We start from the raw sequence: 18,679 nt of genomic DNA on the forward strand, positions 1-18,679 counted from the left end.
AGGATCACTAAGAATTACTCCAGTATATGCATTTTAAATTGTCAGGACTTTAATCGAAAATGACATGCCATAATCCTAACAAAAAATACTTGTGCAAGTAGGAAGTATGTCTCTGATAAAATTCACGTAAACTGATATTCATTAAGATTAAATACAACGTTATTTTTAGTAGGCACAAGAAGCATCCTCCATACACCAGCCAACAACTTTTATAAAGTTGTTTGCATAGACTGAGGCAGAGTAGCTTTACAGTAGTAGCCCTCACAATTATAGCAATATATCAATTATTATGTGTACAGCAGTACATGCATTCATCACCTGGAGCAGTCGCTATGAGTCTACTAACCTTAAAAAAAAAAAAAAAAAAAAAAAAAGAAGTGTTACATCCAATTTTATTTGCTAAACAAGAATCTGATCCACAAAAACTAATCTGAGTATCATGAGGGTTATATTTGCAGTATGGATTCCCATGTATGCCAGTATGAAAATTTGCACATACTTCTGTCCTTGGCGGCATAATTTGATTTTTTTCATCATATCTTTAATCTGGATCAGACATCTCTTAACTTTCCCACATCTGTTAACATACTTTAACTTCACTAAAATTTAATTAGGAAATATGAGGAAGCATTTTATCACTACTAGGTAGCACAGGATTACCATTAGGAAGGATAAGATTAGAAAATATGCACCTATTACTAACAGAAATTAGTACTGTAGACATCAAAGCGCACTTAACTCAGAAGTATACAAAGCAATTACAGGGAAGTAGGAATGAAAAATATATATTCTGCTTCCACAACATGATTCCTTACTTCCTTACATTCTCTGCATGTTTTTTTATCAATATTATCTGAAGCCAGAGTTCTGTGGATATTTGATGGCAAGGCTGTATTAACAAAAAGCTGAACAAAGATCCAGTTGCACTCCAAGACATCAAATATCAATGAGAAATATTTACCTCTACAATAGACATTATGTGAGCACAAAAGAGAAACTCCTTCTTAGTTACTTCCCATGCCCCCCCAAGAACTATTCTGCAAAAGCATGTAGTAGACACCTACTAATACCAGAGAGAAGGTAAGTCTTCTTCACAGATGGGCATTACAGAGAGAGAACACTAGTGCCAGATGCAAACAGCCTTTATATTAATGAATTTCTGCTGTATGCCTGACTGCAGGATGTCCTTGAGGATACCAGATTTAAAATACGTTGATATTTCCCTTCTTACATGAGAAAAAAAAAGTTATTTTAACTCTACTTAATAAATAATGCATTCCTAAAGTATTATTCCTTTTTTCCAGAAAGCATCTGTCAGATGCTTTTCATCCTTTTTTTTTCCTATTATTCTTTTCAAAAGCAAAATAAACAGGAAACAAATTGTACATGGATAAACAATGCTGCTAGTGTGCATATGAAAGACTACTTACTGCAGGTTGAACAATTAAATCTGTAAAGTCTTGAATTGAATGTAAAAGTAAATGTTGCAGTTGACGAGTCATTAAAGTGGCAGCACAACTGAAGAAAGACTCTAATTTAGCGATGCTGGCATTGCTGGGTACTTGTTTTCGTTTATTACCTTGGTAAAAGATTTTCTGCACTTCTGGAAACCACCTTAAAAGAATACAATATTTTTAATTTTTTCACGTGATTAGCATTAATAAACCTGTGGGTTTAAGTTAATTGCTATAAATGCTTATATTACATGCAGTCAAAACGTGCTGCAGTATACTTGGGAAACTATAGTTTAACTTAAGTAGGTCATATGGTAGTATCTTTAAATTCTAAGAAATCACGTCTCTGAAAATGTTATCTATTATTATGGAATCATATTTAAAATATAAGATATTGTGACAGACAAATTTGCTGTCTTGCTTTGGCCTCCTATTTCTCAGGCCAGAAAGGCTTCCCAGGCAGCACACTTAAGTCCCAGAGGTTCAGCAGTTTGTTACGCATCCTTGTAACCTCAGTAAATGTTAAGATGCAAAAACAATCCAAAGGGAATTCTGCCCAGTTGCACTTAACCAAAATGAAATTAGCTCTGGCACTGCTGGGAAATAGGAAGGAAGAAAGTACAGAAGCATGCAGCCTTCAGTTAAGAGCAGAAAGGTACCTTCAGGGTCAGGAAAAAATACATCTGAAAATGGTAAAGGCAATACGTAACAGAATCACAGAATAGAATCATAGAATCGTTAAGGTTGGAAAAGACCCTTAAGATCATTGAGTCCAACCGTTAACCTATCACTGACAAGTCCACCACTAAACCATGTCCTCGAGCACCACGTCTACACGTCTTTTAAACACCTCCGGGGATGGACACTCAACCACTTCCCTGGGCAGCCTGGTCCAGTGCCTGACTACCCTTTCGGTGAAGAAGTTTCTCCTAATATCCAACCTAAACTTCCCCTGGCGCAGCTTGAGGCCGTTTCCTCTCATCCTGTCCCTTGTTACTTGGGAGAAGAGATCGACCCCCACCTCGCTACAACCTCCTTTCAGGTAGTTGTACAGAGCAATAAATAAGGTCTCCCCTCAGCCTCCTTTACTCCAGACTAAACAACCCCAGCTCCCTCAGCTGCTCCTCATCAGACTTGTGCTCTAGACCCTTCACCAACTTTGTTGCCCTTCTCTGGACACGCTCCAGCACCTTGATGTCCTTCTTGTAGTGAGGGGCCCAAAACTGAACCCAGTACTCAAGGAGTGGTCTCACCAGTGCCGAGTACAGGGGCACTATCACCTCCCTGGTCCTGCTGGCCACACCATTCCCAATACAAGCCAGGATGCCATTGGCCCTCTTGGCCACCTGAGCACACTGCTGGCTCATGTTCAGGCGGCCAGACATAGTAGAGGAAATAAACAATAGTAGAGGAATAGTAGAGGAAATAAACATAGACAAGTATGAAAACAAAAAACCTTCAAGGTTAATAGCATGAAAAAAAATAAGTATTTGAGACTATAGTAGTCTCGACAGTTGTTTTATTTAATTACAACCTGAAATAGTAAAAATGCAGTAATATATAACTGCAGGAATCAAGCATTATTGGTTAAAGAAAGATCAGATGCATACAAACAATACAGTTCGGCCACAGATATCTAAAAAAGACCTAGCAATTTCGATGCTTTATTTGAAAACTTAACTGCAGCATACTGAGTGCACTACCAAGAAAATTGCCTTTCTTCTTTTAAAATATCTCAAACTGAACATACAAACATTATGATATCCAAAGACTTTACTTTCAAAACTCTTATCATAATCTCTAAGGTCAACAGATCTCATTAATATAACATTTTTCAGATGACTCTGCTGTCAGAAACAGCTACAAAAGTGAAAATATACAAACTGAAATTCCAAAATCATCAACAGATGTTCTACAGAGATACTGTTACTGATGTGATAGGTTAATCTTCCTATCAATGAGACACTTCCTTTGTGTGAACTAGGGATGGGGCAAGTCTTATTATATAATAAGTTATATCACAGTTTATATTCTAAAATGTCATAAATTATGGACAGTAGTAACATTGTATTTTCTCATTTATCCAGCACAAATGAGTCCACAACATAAAAGCTGTTGTCATAACAGACCAAAACACATATATTCTTAACGTCCCTCTGAGAAATGAGCAAAATACATGATGCTAAATTCAGAATAAGAAAACTGCACAAATCATGATAACATGCTCAATATTACACGGTAGTTTTCATTCATAGGCCTCAAAGCATTTCACAACACTGCATCTCTTTCTTTAATATGTATTATTAAAATGGATCATTCCTTCTCTCTCCAGAAAGTTCAGGGTTTCAAAAACAGCTGAAGAAAAAGTTAAAGATTTCCCTGTAACTTAAAAAATATGGATATGCTGGATCATACTTTTTAGATAGAATCACTTTGGATTTTCCAATTTCCTTCATGACTTTATTCTGGAAAAATGAGAGGTCCTCAGCTTCTTGTTGATTGCGAAATATTTCTGTATCAAGAAGGCGTAAATTTCTGAAAAAGAACATAATATGAATATTTTAGGAGCATACTCACTGTATCTTGTTTTTTATTCTTTTGTTTCCATAAAAATTCTTTCATATTTCACATTTCAAACATGAATACTTAAAAATAATGTTATTTTCAGAAATTAGCTTCTATTGTTTCAGAACAGGCAAATATAAGCACTGCAATACTGTCTGTGTGCATGGTCTTAAATTGACGTAGTAATTACTACATGTGAGAGTATTAATAACTATTTGCAGAACCAGAGTTTGTGTATATGTAACTCATTATATATAGGATCAAACATTAAAAATTCTGAACGCGTTAAATAGCATTCTTTCTAGGACTGGATGGATTTTTACAAATATTATAAAACAATGTAAAAATAATAAATAACCATCTAAAGCTAGCTTCAAAATAATTTTCAGTTTTTATATTTTTAAAAGACATTGTCTGAACTTTGTCTCCTACTTAGCAGATACAATAAAAAAAACCAAACAAACAAACAAACAAAAAAACCACCAAACAAAACAAGACCACTCCTTGCAACTTGTTATAGCACCTGGCCTGGACAGGTCAGTTCATTCTCTTTTGTATCACCAGTCAAGAAATAAGCAAGCAGTTTGGTCTACTCTGGGAAGCAGAAAATAATAGCCCATCTAATGCCTTTTTCCCTTGTTAATCAGATAAGAGGAAAAAACCTAAGTGCCCTGCTATGCAAGACAGCAACCCTTCTTCTCTTCTTGGGAGACAGACTGTTTTGAATATTCCTGACCTGAGAAAGACTGAAAAAAGTGCCAGATTTAAATAGAGATTAAGGGACTACATTAAAAGCAAGGAAGACTATTTAAACACGGAAGTCATATCCAAAAATAAATTATTTTTCGAACATGTCAGAAGCAGGAAGCTTGCCAGAGTCTGCAAGATAACAAAGAAGGAAAAAAAAAAAAAAAAAAAAAAAAAGAGGGCTTAGAGAAGATCAGATCATAGCAGCTCCATTCTGGAGCCTTTCTGTACAAGGAACATGGTGTCTCAAATCGAATAGTCAGTGGAACAGGCTGTAGAAAAAAAACAACCCAAAAACCAAAATCACAAATTGCCAGGTCCAGATGGTATCTCACCCAAGCTCTAAAGAAAATCAAGTATAAAATGGCTAAACTATTCAACTTTCATTTATAGCTTTTTGCCTAAAACTGCCTAGATACCAAAGGAAATGAAGATGGCAAAGCATTCCATGTGATTTCTGGGGAAGTACAGATAAGAAAGTTTGACCTCTACAGAGGAAAAGTTGGCAGAAACTCTTTAAAGCATAAAGTTAGAGAGAAGACAGACAAATATATTTGGGATAATGGCTTTTGAACAAAGCCATCATATCTATGATCAGTGTTCAGATGCATATATTGTAGCAGTCCCAAATTCAACAGGGCAACTTGGAAATCTTAAGATGTCACCATCCATTATTTCCCTATATTGATTCTGAAATCACTGACCAGCTGAAACCTAAGAGATATAGATAATACTTACTTAAATGAGGTCTCCCATAAGTTCAGAACAGCAAGCATTGAAGGATTTATTGCATGCAAATTTTCTTTCAGGTAACTGCACGCTGACAAGAAAGACTTGTTCCAAGGTTTTGGCACTACTTTTATTCTAAAAAGAAAAGGAAAAAAAAAAAAACACCAACCACAAAAGCAACAAGAAACAGTAGGACAAATGTAGCTGTGCTAAGAACGGAAATATTTATACATTTGTTTTCAGATAATTGTTTGCATCACAGAAAGCACAGAATTCAGGAGATAAATCTAGCTTTCTGCTCATTATTCAGATATCAAAAAGAAGTCTTCAAATATTGACCACTGTATTAAAAAAAGAAATAATATGAGCGAAATATTGGCCAAATCCTAAGAGATCTGTAAGATCTGTAACCTATTCATGGTCCCTTATATTTAGCATGTAATGAAATAATATATGTGTATAATGTATTTAGTCAATTAATATGCAATTTTCTACAATATGTAGTATCTGTCTTTATGATCATCACATCAAATTTGTAAAAACTCATAAATTTAGAGCCTTTTTGTAAACTCAGTTGGTCTGCTTTCAAATTTTTAAAAACATTAAGCTATTTTGGTGTTTTGGGTTTTTTTTTTTTTTAATATACTCATACCCCTTTTTTGCTTTAAAAACTGTTGTCATTTTCTACAGGCAGTCTGATTTTACTACTAAAATATTAAGCATTGCAACTTAAGTAGTATACACTGCAACTTTTAGGTTGTAAGGGAAAAGCAAAAACACTCCTGACAAATTTGTCATATATTTGTAATACTTTTGTTCCCATTTTCATAATGAACTCCTACCAAAAAAAAAAAAAAAAAAAAAAAAGGAATTTCTGATATAAAATGAAATTTGTATCCATTTCTCAGTGAATCTGTATTCTATAGGAGACAGAAAAAGTAGCTACAGGAATTTAAGTTAAAAAACTTCAAGTTTTCCCACATCTATTTTGCATATTTCTTTAGAAGAAAGTTTCATATTTCAAATACTGTTAGTGGAATAAAACTGTTTTACCAATGATTATTCTACTAGGAGAATTTTGTACTTTTGGATTTTCATGTAAGCATGTGACATAAGCTTATATACAAACTACTGTGATGTCCCACACAGTTCCTAGGAGATACGGAAGGTCTACAAAGAATCAGATGTGGGATGGCCTCTTACCCAGGGGGATACAATAACAAAAATAAATTCATCATACATTATTTCTCTTTTTAAGATGGAAATTGCTTAAGTAACATCTGTCACAGCCACCCCTTCTATTATATTCTAATGCCTACCATTTGATATTTAAAAGCACCTACCTCAAACCACAGGCCAGAAATTATTTTTAACAAAACCTTTTCTGTTTTTAAAATCACTTAGTAATGCTACCTTCAATAGAGAGCCTGGTTGATATTGGTGGAAATGTTCTGTTTCTGCAGCATTTGTAAGATTTCATTCCTCTACAAACAAATCTATTTTACCAGTTTTTGGCTATAACTATGAAAGAGGTAACTCTTCACTTTCACATCTCGGGAAGAATTAAAGTATGTTCTAAGAAAGTTGATACTAGGCAGGCTGATCCACACTAGACAGATGTATGATACTGGCAGTAGCATTATACTTGCTTTCAGTAGACTGCAGACTTTTTAAGGCAAATGTGAATGGAACGGAGACAGTCCGTTACTCTAACAAAGGCCACATCTATCCACACCAGTATGGAGGCTGCTACATACTGAAAAACCCAGCCAGAAAAGCTAGGCATCTATCACTGTTTATACTACATATTGCTGAATTGTTCTGAGGAACAAAACAGTCTGTATTTATTACATTCTTAAACCTGTATGTATTGAGCCAAACTGTCACAATCCGTAACTAAGACAGAGCTTCAGTGAGATCTATGCAGAACATGACATTGTTCCATTGTTCAGAATGCAGTTTATACATAAGCATTTGGCCTGCTATATCTATCCCATTTTCAAATGTTGTGGGATTAATTGTGAGACTTCTTACCAGTTAACCACTGCTAAACAAAACTAATTCCAAACAACCTTTCAAGGTAGACACATATTTTCCAGGGTTTTTCCAAAGATGCTACAGAATCATTATTTGAATTTACATAACTAATAACTCTTATTTACAGCTGACACTGACTACCACTATTAAGACTGTTCTTTATACATGCTATTCTACCCCACTGTTCTCTAGTTGGTGTTTTTGAAGAAATATATTTTCTTACTCTGCACGATGAGGCAGAAGTAAATCTTCCTTCTCGTCTTCATCTTTTTCCCTGGTGTCTCTTAAAACAAAGTCAACTGAAAAAAGTATTTAAAAAAAAAAAAAAAAAAAAGAGAGAGACAAGAAAAACCAAAATAAGCTTAGCGAAAGAATAGAATCATAGAATCATTTAGGTTGGAAAAGACCTTTAAGATCATTGAGTCCAACCATAAACCTAACACTGCCAAGCCCACCACTAAATCATGTCCCTAAGCGCCTCATCTATATATCCTAAATCTCTCCACTGCTTGACAACCCTTTTGGTGAAGAAATTTTTCCTAATATCCAATCTAAACCTCCCCTGGTGCAACTTGAGGCCATTTCATCTTGTCCTATGTTACCTGGGAGAAGAGATCGACCCCCACCTCACTACAACCTCCTTTCAGGTCATTGTAGAGAGTGATAAGGTCTGCCCTCAGCCTCCTCTTCTCCAGACTAAACAACCCCAGTTCCCTCAGCTGCTTCTCATAAGACTTGTGCTCCAGACCCTTCACCAGCTTCGTTGCCCTTCTTTGGACACGCTCCAGCACCTCAATGTCTCAACTAAAATGTCCAAATGCACAACTCTTTGAGACAGGCAGTTTTATCTAACTATACATGAAAAGGGATTTAGGAGAAAGCTATACTATTAAATAGGGATTTATAAAAATAAAATAATGCTTTTAAAAAGTGTTGAAAGATCAAAAATACTGCATAATATTAGCTTTGATTATTACAAGGCTAAGAAAACCTGAGTATTCTTTTTATTAAAATGTGCTTCTAACATCCAGGAGAGCACTTTTATATAACTCTTCCCCAACGGTAGTTCTCAAGAGTGAACAGCACCCAACAACGAATGTTTCTGAATATTAGCAACTTCAGAGAAAATGCAAGTAAACTCCTAGAAATCTACCTATAGCCTTTTTTACACTCAGAAGATAGTCTTCTTTCATTTCATCAGTCAGTGAACGTATACTTTCATCAAGTACTTTCAGGTGTTGTGGAATTAAAGCTAAGATGTGGTCTAGCCAAGATTCATCCATTGGGGCCACATGTGCTGTATCAATTCCATGGCGAATATAATAGTAGTATTTCTGCAGGATAAAAGAATAAGATGCATCAGTTAAGTCCAGTTCTAGAAAGTCATTGCTACTACAGGTTTAGCTAGAGATATGGGCTTAGTTAGTAAAAACAAATGTAATTAGCACTAAGAACTGATTTATGTTGTAAATTACATACACATCACTAAATCCAATGTAAATATCTTCACCAGCCTGCCAAACACTAGTCAGCAGAATAACAATAAAAAGCTGTTGAGATAGAAAAACAGGGTATAGTGACATAAGCCTCATTCCGTTTCTCTGATAAGAGCTAAATAACAAAAATTTAATTGAAGAATGGACATAACTCAGAAATCTGGCTTTTGTTTTGGTTTTGCTGTTACAGTTCTACAATTCTGGAGAGATACCTCTCCTTTGCACTCAGTACCAATCTTTTCCTTAAATACATTTTCAATATATATTCATCTATCTCATCATTCCAGTGCTGCCATTAGTATCCATTACCTCTGGGGCTGGACCACATACTCAAAAAGCAAGCCATGCATTCTGCAAAGTTTTGTATGGATATGCAACGTACAGCTAACGCATTGCTTGGAATATGACTATGTAACCACAAATAAGTACATCTGCTTGTATGCCAGCATTTAAACAGGCATGTGAAATCTAATTAACAAAACCTCAAAGAATTAAAGGAAACACAGATGAAGAACTCTATCAGCCCAAATTCAAAGAAATGCAGAATCTGTCAGCTGAAAGATTTCCAATGTCAGACAGTAATACATTAATCTATTTCAATCAATTTATCCCAAAATGAAGTTAAGCTATTTTAAAAATAAATAAATCACAAAATTGTGTATACAATTGTGTCATTCAAGGTATCTTAAACCAGAATAATAATCATAGAATCGTCAAGGTTGGAAAAGACCCTTAAGATCATTGAGTCCAACCGTTAACCTATCACTGACAAGTCCACCACTAAACCATGTCCTCGAGCACCACGTCTACACGTCTTTTAAACACCTCCGGGGATGGACACTCAACCACTTCCCTGGGCAGCCTGGTCCAGTGCCTGACTACCCTTTCGGTGAAGAAGTTTCTCCTAATATCCAACCTAAACTTCCCCTGGCGCAGCTTGAGGCCGTTTCCTCTCATCCTGTCCCTTGTTACTTGGGAGAAGAGATCGACCCCCACCTCGCTACAACCTCCTTTCAGGTAGTTGTACAGAGCAATAAATAAGGTCTCCCCTCAGCCTCCTTTACTCCAGACTAAACAACCCCAGCTCCCTCAGCTGCTCCTCATCAGACTTGTGCTCTAGACCCTTCACCAGCTTCGTTGCCCTTCTTTGGACACGCTCCAGCACCTCAATGTCCTTCTTGTAGTGAGGGGCCCAAAACTGAACCCAGTATTCGAGGTGCGGCCTCACCAGTGCTGAGTACAGGGGCACTATCACCTCCCTGGTCCTGCTGGCCACACTATTCCTGATACAAGCCAGGATGCCATTGGGCACGAAGAACATCCTGGCCCTTAGATGAGGGTAACCCAAAGAGAATTGTCTTATGGATTCTATCTGCTCAGACAAAGCAGTGCACCCTCCCTTGCAAGTTATTCTCACCTTCAGCAAGTGTAGAAAATGTAGAAAAGATTCATTTATTATTTCCTGACATTAGTTATCCTCCAGTTACTATTCCATTCTGCAGTTCTTTGAATCACCCATACACTCCTAATGCTCCATTCTCAACAGTAACACTATAAATAATATATTGTGTGAAACTAAAAGTGGAAGATTATGTCACTGTTGGTCATGTCTCATTGTGCAGTCATCTTCTCAATATTTACAATAAATGCCTGGCACTGTATTTCATTTAATACTCTAGAAACAGTCTTTAGCTACCAAAATATCCTTCTCTATTGGTGTAGAAGAATCTGGTCTTGGAGGATGGGTTCCATCAAGGGATGGAAGATGTTCTTCAGTAAGGTCTTGCTGTCTGAGACAAAAAAACAAAGAGTATGCATCACATTCTTCAGATACATTTTACTGGCATAAGTAATATATAGCCATCCCACACATCAGTTATGAACAAACAAAACAAAAAAAGGTAACTGACAAAAGTTTACAATGTGCACAAGACGTTCTGATTCAGATAGAACACCTGAAGCATGTGACCAAGTTTGTATTTTATCTGCTAAGGGTCAGCTTTTAAAATTGGTGACATAGTTCATGCTCATATACATACTTTCAATTTACAATCATCAAAATTTTAGAATAATTTAATTTTAAAATTTGGTTCATCTATCTAAAAGGAAAAACATTATTCAAAGATAAGGAAACTCACAATATGATGTTAACAAGAGCACTTCTGAAACTTTCATGTTTTTTTTTCAGATGACTGCTGCTCTGCAACGTAGAAGTTGATGGTCCAGCACCTGCTTCGTTATCTCTAGAATCCTGTATCTTGTGTCTCTTGCATCTCACCTTCAAATAGTCTCCTTGCAGAAAATATATTTTGAAATTAAGTTTAAAAAAAAAGTTCAAATGTATCACACGTATGTTTATGTTTCTGAGAGGTTTTCTTTAGTAGTACTAAAAATGTTAACCTTACCAGGTGAATACTCATTTTTTATGGTAAACTCATCTGACTTGTCATCTTTCTGTTCTTTGCTCAGATGGAACAAAGGACAAGTCTGCTGCCACAGTGGTTTAGACCTTGCCTGGAATAAATATTTTATATTTTAGTTTTACACTTGTTGTAGGTGCTACTAACACACACTTCAAGACTTCTTAAATATAGTAAAGCAAAGAAACTGTAGCCTAATATACAGCAGGAATAAGGCAGCATAAAAATCATACAATAAACTACTGCTTATATGTTGCCCTCAAATTCTAAACATCCAGACCATTAGAGATAAGCGTGTTAAACGTATGTGTAATATTTGTAAACTCTCTAGTTTTATACCTTATTTAAATATTTTCAAACTTGTTCAAATGCTCCACTTCCCATGTTTTCCAAATATTGAAATATAAACAATGCTCCACATACAGATATACATATACAATACACATACCTAGTGCAGAGAGAGAGAATACATGTACCAGCATATATTTGAATGAGAACCATGGTGTTTACATAACCATGCTGCGACACATATTTGAAAATGAAAACTTACAAAAAAAGCCAACAAAACTACCTGAGACAACTGTGGTAGTAAGTTCACTGTTCTCTTTGCCGACTTTCCTTTGCCACTTGGACTGGGCTTGGGGAAAAAAAAAAAAAAAAAAAAAAAAGGAAAAACACAACCAGATATTTAAATTACTACTAGTATTAGACTTCCAGGAATATTAAAACTTGTAATCTAGCTATAATTCTGTTTTTATCTCTTATGCAATAATTTTTACACATACAATTTCATATCACTTCCCGTATTCTTCCTAGAGTGTTTCCACGTAGAATTCAACTTTCTCAAATGCCTCTGAAAAATCACAGCTCTGAAAAATTAATTTCAGGCTGGGAAGCATTTACGGAACCTTTCTGCCAAGATATACATTAAAGCATTACAAGATACCAGGAAATAATACAAATAAACAATTATTTTTTTGATTCCTGTCCTTCAGTCAACATTTTTTAAAACACAAAATGCTCCTTTTTTTTCTAATCCATAAACTTTCATTTAAGAGTGTCCAGTATTCTCTGCTTTTCTACAATGCTGATCCCTCAGCATCAGACATCAAAGCTCTCTGTCTAAAAGCACCCTCTGACCATGCCCAGGACTCTCGTTAGCACATTTTAACAAGGTACAGCACCTTCCTATAAACAAACAAGACCATCTAGTTGCAAAATTATTTAAAATTGGCTCTAACACAACTGCCTTTGGCTATTCCTCTATTTCTCCTCTGTTTCACACCACCACCAATACCCCTGGCACCGCCTCTTTCCATGCAGCTGCACTTGCAGTAATACTGGATGTCTATGCTACAGCCACCCTCTTTCTGCTTCGTGTCTTAGGCAAAGGCTGTAATGGAGGAAAGACACAAAGCACAGAAAGTTTGTGTAGACATACCCCAGCTATCCTTAAACAAGTCAGGTTGGCTATCATTTGCAATACAGTTGCTGTGGTGTAGAACTCACACAAGTTTTAGGCAGTTAACTATTTACATGAATTTTGCAGTCAAGGATCAACTCCGGCAATTCCCAAGTGAGCCAAAAATCAAATCAGGCTCCAAAAAAAACCTCCTTCAAAATACAGGAATTTGACAGTGATACAATATGCATAGACACGCATTATAGTTGTTAGCAATCTCTTCATAAATTAATCTGTGGTCCAACTTGTGAAAGGGGAGCAAACTCATTCCAGCTCAAGGGAGTTCTTCCCCTGAATATGATGGGGAGAAACTCCTTCACTACCACTAGCTGCAATAGGGAGTCATACAACAAAATATTTTAAGTATCTTGTTTCAAAATCAACAGCACTACTGTTTTAATGAACAAAGATCCATCCTCCCCCTTTCTGTCCCCAAATGAGGTTACACACATCCGGCTTCCCCTTGAATGGAGATCAAAATGCCTCGTGAATTAAAGTACCCTAAACACCAAGCAGGCCAATTTTGATATTCTTAATCTAGCTTTTTGGCAACCACAGAAAAGGTGACTGAAGACTTTGCCACAGTAACCACATATCTCTTTCAGTCCCTCATTTAATGCTCTCGCCAGTCTATCTTCCAGTTAGGCATGGTCCACGTGCACGATTTTTCACATCTCAAACTTCTAACACCCATACCAGTCTCAGTCTGCAGTGACACAGATGATGAACTTATTTCAGCATAAATGAAGGAAAAGCAGTATTATAACCAATACAGAAAGATTTACATGACAAGCCTGCTTTTTGTCTGGTAATTCGAGCAGTTGTAACTCTACTGGGAATATATGAAGCCATTTATTTCTTTGTAGTCTAACATATTCAACTGCAAAAAGATTCTTAGAACAGACCGCATAACAGCTACCAGTTTTTTCTAATACTAGCATGAATACATACCCTAATAGTGTATTCGCACTGCATCATAAAACTACTGCTTACCAAGCCAAGAAGCCTATAGGATGCAATGTAGCCTGTGCAGAGAGTTTGGACACAGCTCTATACAAACACGCTGGTAGAATCATAGAAAAAAATTAGGCTGAAAAGGGCCTCTGATTATCTGCTCTCCTTCTCAAAGCAGGATTAACTACAAAAAGTTAGGTCAGATTGCACAGAGCCTTGTCCAGTTGAGATCTGAAGTTCTGTAAAGCCACTGCCTCTCTGGGCAACCTTCTCCCCTGCTTAATCATCTCACTGTGAAGAATGTTATGCTTATGCCTAGTCAGAATTTCCCTCCCTGCAACTCGAGAGCGTTGCCTCTCCTGCTGCTGCGCAGCACCAAAAGAAATCTGGCACCATTTTGTCTCTAGTTCAGGCACTAGAAGATAGTAACTACATTCCTCCGCCACCTTCTCTTCTCCAAGCTGAATGCACACAGTTCCTTCAGACTCTCCTCGTACACTAAGTGCTCCAGCCCCCTAACCATCTCAATGGTGATCTGATAGACTCTGGTTTGTCAACAGCTTTACAGCTGCTGGCTCACATAAAGTCACCTTAGGTGGTTCTGAATGTTGAGCATAAACACGCTCTTTGTTCTCCATGTCTTGTGTAATGAGACTGAAATATAAAGCTCATTGTTTCTCTAGTCCAGATTCTAAAGCAGATGGTGAAGGCTATCTGCTACCCTCTGAGGGGAATGGATAGGAAAAAAATATATTTTGTATAGGAGAAAACGGTTTTTAATTCCTGGAAGAGTATTATCTATTTCTTTCAGTGACAAGGACTACAGTCTTAATTCTTAGATTCCTGGTTAGAAACAAGTAACAGAAACCTGGGTATTTTTACAAACAATATGGCTACAAAAATGACTAAGACTATACCTTGTCTTCACATACAACATTACATAGTTTTGTTTAGATTTTCTTTTGTTGAAAAACATAGAGTTCAGTGCCACAACTTACACCTCTGAGTTGCTGATACTGATAAACTCAGTGTTGAAATTAGTTCCACTGAAGACAGTGACAATATTTTAAAACACTATACCGTAAACTTACTACTGGCAATAAGATGTACTAAAAAGAGAGTCCTAGACAGCAAGGAGTATCTCAGAGAGTTATGAGCAGCCAACTCACACCCTCTAATATGCACCTCAAGAAGAAACACACCCAAAGAAAAATTGGTGAACTTTTAATTCACTGAAGGAAGTTACTGAATGATTTCACTTAAAGTATCTCACACATTTCATTAGAGGAAAGCAAATCTGAATGAGGACATCAAACCCAAAAGAGACTAAAAGAACAGGATTGACTTAGTAACAGAAGAACAATACGATTGAAGAGGCCAGACTCTTCCTTGTAATTACATCAACCAACTACAACCCAATCAGGCCACTAGAGAAATAATACAAATTAGTATTGATTAACGCCCAGTGATTTAAAACCACGTTCATAGCTAAAAGATTCTATTGGCATTTGTCTTCAGCATTTAAGCTTCCTGCAATTCTGGAAATAAACCAAACTAATTAAAATCTGTTCATGTTTCATATTTAAAAAACAAAACCCCAAACAAAAAAAAAAGGGGGGGGGGGGGGGGAAGAGGGTTTACGACATAACATTTTGTACCAAGCTAAAGACTGAAATTCATTTCTGTGGTTTATAATGGGATACCTTTAGAAGAGAGTAGCTCTCTCTGAAAACACTACAGGAACAGCAGCCCAAACCAAAAACGTCTGTTTAAATTTGCACTGTTAAGGTAATTAAAGGAAATCTGGGCAGCTGCAAGAAGGACTACATTGCTTCTGAAAACCTGATTTAAGGAGTTCACAGCACCGACACCACGGTTTCATTTTTCTGGAGAGTATCAGTCACAACCCGGCTGCAACTAATGGGAGCCTTTCTATACAAACACAGCTGCCCCACCAGGACTCTGCTTACGGAGCGCAAGCATTAACTTAAGTATCAGGGATAAAAACTGTAATTTCAGAAGCTTAATTCAAGCTTGTTATTTAAGGTTTAAAAGAAAAACAACGCTTTTCAGATCAGAACAAGCCCCTCTCCGGTAGCCAGGTACCCCCGAGCGTTCTGCTCTCTGGCCCCGTGAACAGCGAGCGCTGCCCAGGCACTTCGCCTCAGCACCCGGTCCGGTCCCGCCCCGCAGCCCCCCACGGGACCCCCAGCCCCCGCCCGCCAGAGCCGGGGCAGATGCTGTCGGCTCCGGGCTGAAGGAGGCTCCCGCCGTGCCGCCCTCAGTCCCCAGTACCTGCTCGGTGCCCATGTCTGCGCGGGCGAGGCAGCGCCGCTGTGTTGGGACGACGCCGTTACCTAGCAGCGCCGGGCGCGAGCGCGGCCGTTAGCCGCCGTCGCCCTGGCCGCGCGCAGGGCGAATCCCAACGGCCAGGCGCGAGCGGCGCGAGGTCAGAGCGGGGAGCGCCCGCCGCCCACTGCTGTCACCCCTACCGCAACACACGGCGTCGCTAATTACAGCTGCTTCGTTATTCTTCCGACTTGTAACGCGTTATGCAAGCAGCGGAGAACTTGCGGCAGCCTAACCCGGAACCGGCCGCCGGCCAGGAGGAGAGGAACGTCCGGGGCTGGGAGCCGCTACCAGCTTGCCGCCTGCCACCGCGTGCGCTAGCGACGCCACAGCTGCGCGTGGCGAAGTAGCCCGAAGCCTGAGCGCGGCTACCTGCTCAGGTGTTACTGACTGCAGACGTGCAGTGCACTAGCTGATAAGCAACAGGGAATGGATTACACCTGCGAGGGTTGTTTTTAAGCTACTACCATATATTTGCAGCTGCAGCAAGCTGAATTTCAGCTTTGCTGTTACTTCACCGAGGTTGTCTTCCGGTAGAAAATGCTTGATGCCCTTTTGAGGCCTGCCAATTTCAGGAAAATAAGGATAGTTAAAATCGCTTTGGGTAGAACGTTCCATGCACTGCTGTTCAGGCAGGCCTTCCTTCTTACCTTTTAAATTAACTGATGTGTATCATTAAGTGAATGCAGCTGCTTGTCTTCAGGTGAAACAGCGAGACGTGTGCTCTAACTAAACATGCAAAAGCACTCAGCTGTGCTTGCAAAATCATTCTTAATAAGCTCTAATGGCTGGACTGGGGTGTCTAAACCCCGACAGCAACCAAAGATTTTTCAGGTGCCACATCATGCATCAGCCCATCCTGTGCACAACAGATACAGTATTTAAACAACCTGCCACCACCACCCCCAAGTGACTAAATTAAAGAATACATGAAAATAGAAATAAAAATCTCTTCCAGTTTCATTGGTTGTCAATGGGTGTTCCCTGCATTATGAATCTGATGCTTTGACCAATCTAAATAAAATATTGGTGTGATTGGTATGACTTCTAACACTTTGCTGTGACCAGGTTTGGATTTCAATGGGGTCTGAAAGAGCTGTTGCCATGTTAGGTAGTTTGGGAATCTTAAATGAGAGGTTTTGTCATGTTTTCAGAGTAGCAATGCATAAAAGGTAGCACTACAGTTTACAGTGGAGTTGGCCTGCTGGAAAATCCCTATAAATGAGCTCTGATTCAGGCCTGTAACCAACCTTGTGAACTGTACATAAACATAAAAGCCCATTTGTTAAAATACCACAGGCAAAGAACCAGTAGGGTATTTTTGCTTTGTCCAGCTGTACAAAATTCAACATCACTTGGAATTCCCAGTGCATTTTCCAAAACAGTACCAAAGCCTGGTTTTGATTTTGAAATGAGAAATACCCTCATACTTAACATATCTTAGGGAGATTCAAACAAGCTGTACGCTGTACTGGCTATAACAGTCTAGCTGGAAAACACGCAAAGGGAAATCATTGCTATTTCTCTTTAATACTGAGTCATTCAACTATTGGAAACTATATCTACAGAGGGCAGTAGCACATTCAGCACACATCCCCATACACTGCTGGGTGTTGCGATTCCTTTTGCTAGAAAGTGACATTTGTTTTTTCATTATCTGGTTAGGAGACTGGAAATAGCACACCTGCTTGTACTCTTCGGAGGAGGAAAGACACAACTACATTGCTACTATTAGGAACACTGTAGAGAAAATAAATTCTTGTGTATATAGTATTTTTTATTATCAGAGAACTGAAAACTACTGTGTTGCTGTTTATTCTTTTTCCCTTTTCCACCACATTTCATTTTCCTGCAGTGACCAGTTAAACACAATTTATTTATGTCAACACAATACCAGCTGATTTTAATCAGCTTTTCCAAGGCATAGGAGGACATAGCAGAAAAAAATGGTTTGCAACTCAGTTTCTTGCCTTCCTGTATTTGGTTAACGTCTCACTTTCATCAGAAATCCTACAGTCATACCAAACAAAACAATCTAACTTCAGAGATAAAAATAAGATCAAAAGAATAAAATGGTGAAAGGATGAAAAGAAGGGAGTACACACAAATATAAAGTGAGTACTCTTCAGCATCTGTTTTAGAACTGTACTAAAAAAAAATTAAAAATGGAGCAGACTATTTAAAAAAAAAAAAAATCCATCAATCCAGCCAAAGTCAACAGAACACAGGCATTCAGCATCATACAGTTCATATGTTGTTACATAATAAAAAGTTTAGCAAAGATTGGAGCATCAGTGCAACAAAAAAGGATCAGTGATGCAGTAAAATGAAATACAGGAAGGAAAAAAGGCCAGAGGTAACATCTTTATCACTGAGTTTTCATTGTCTGAAAGATTCAAGGACATGGGTTTTTTATTCCACCTCGATGCCTCAGGTAGATTCCAAAGTGCCAGTAATCAAGAATAC

The 18,679-nt window shown here is 37.9% G+C and overlaps 1 protein-coding gene across 1 annotated transcript in view; it reads right to left on the minus strand.

Annotated features, from left to right (window-relative positions):
• DNAH7 (dynein axonemal heavy chain 7) overlaps positions 1-16,831 on the minus strand; it is a gene marked incomplete at both ends in the record, with an annotated part of 120,494 nt that extends 103,663 nt beyond the window's left edge. The window contains 12 exons of the mRNA XM_082311447.1: positions 1,431-1,614; positions 3,870-3,989; positions 5,505-5,630; positions 7,756-7,831; positions 8,686-8,866; positions 10,725-10,818; positions 11,167-11,320; positions 11,434-11,542; positions 12,020-12,085; positions 16,160-16,221; positions 16,450-16,621; positions 16,727-16,831. Of these exons, the coding sequence (XP_082167573.1) occupies positions 1,431-1,614; positions 3,870-3,989; positions 5,505-5,630; positions 7,756-7,831; positions 8,686-8,866; positions 10,725-10,818; positions 11,167-11,320; positions 11,434-11,542; positions 12,020-12,085; positions 16,160-16,221; positions 16,450-16,621; positions 16,727-16,831 (1,449 nt within the window). The remainder of the gene's footprint in view (positions 1-1,430; positions 1,615-3,869; positions 3,990-5,504; positions 5,631-7,755; positions 7,832-8,685; positions 8,867-10,724; positions 10,819-11,166; positions 11,321-11,433; positions 11,543-12,019; positions 12,086-16,159; positions 16,222-16,449; positions 16,622-16,726) is intronic.
• Positions 16,832-18,679: the final 1,848 nt, after the last annotated feature.

The sequence above is a fragment of the Platalea leucorodia genome (assembly GCF_965183815.1).
Source record: "Platalea leucorodia genome assembly, chromosome: 5".
In the NCBI taxonomy this organism is placed as follows: Eukaryota; Metazoa; Chordata; class Aves; order Pelecaniformes; family Threskiornithidae; genus Platalea; species Platalea leucorodia.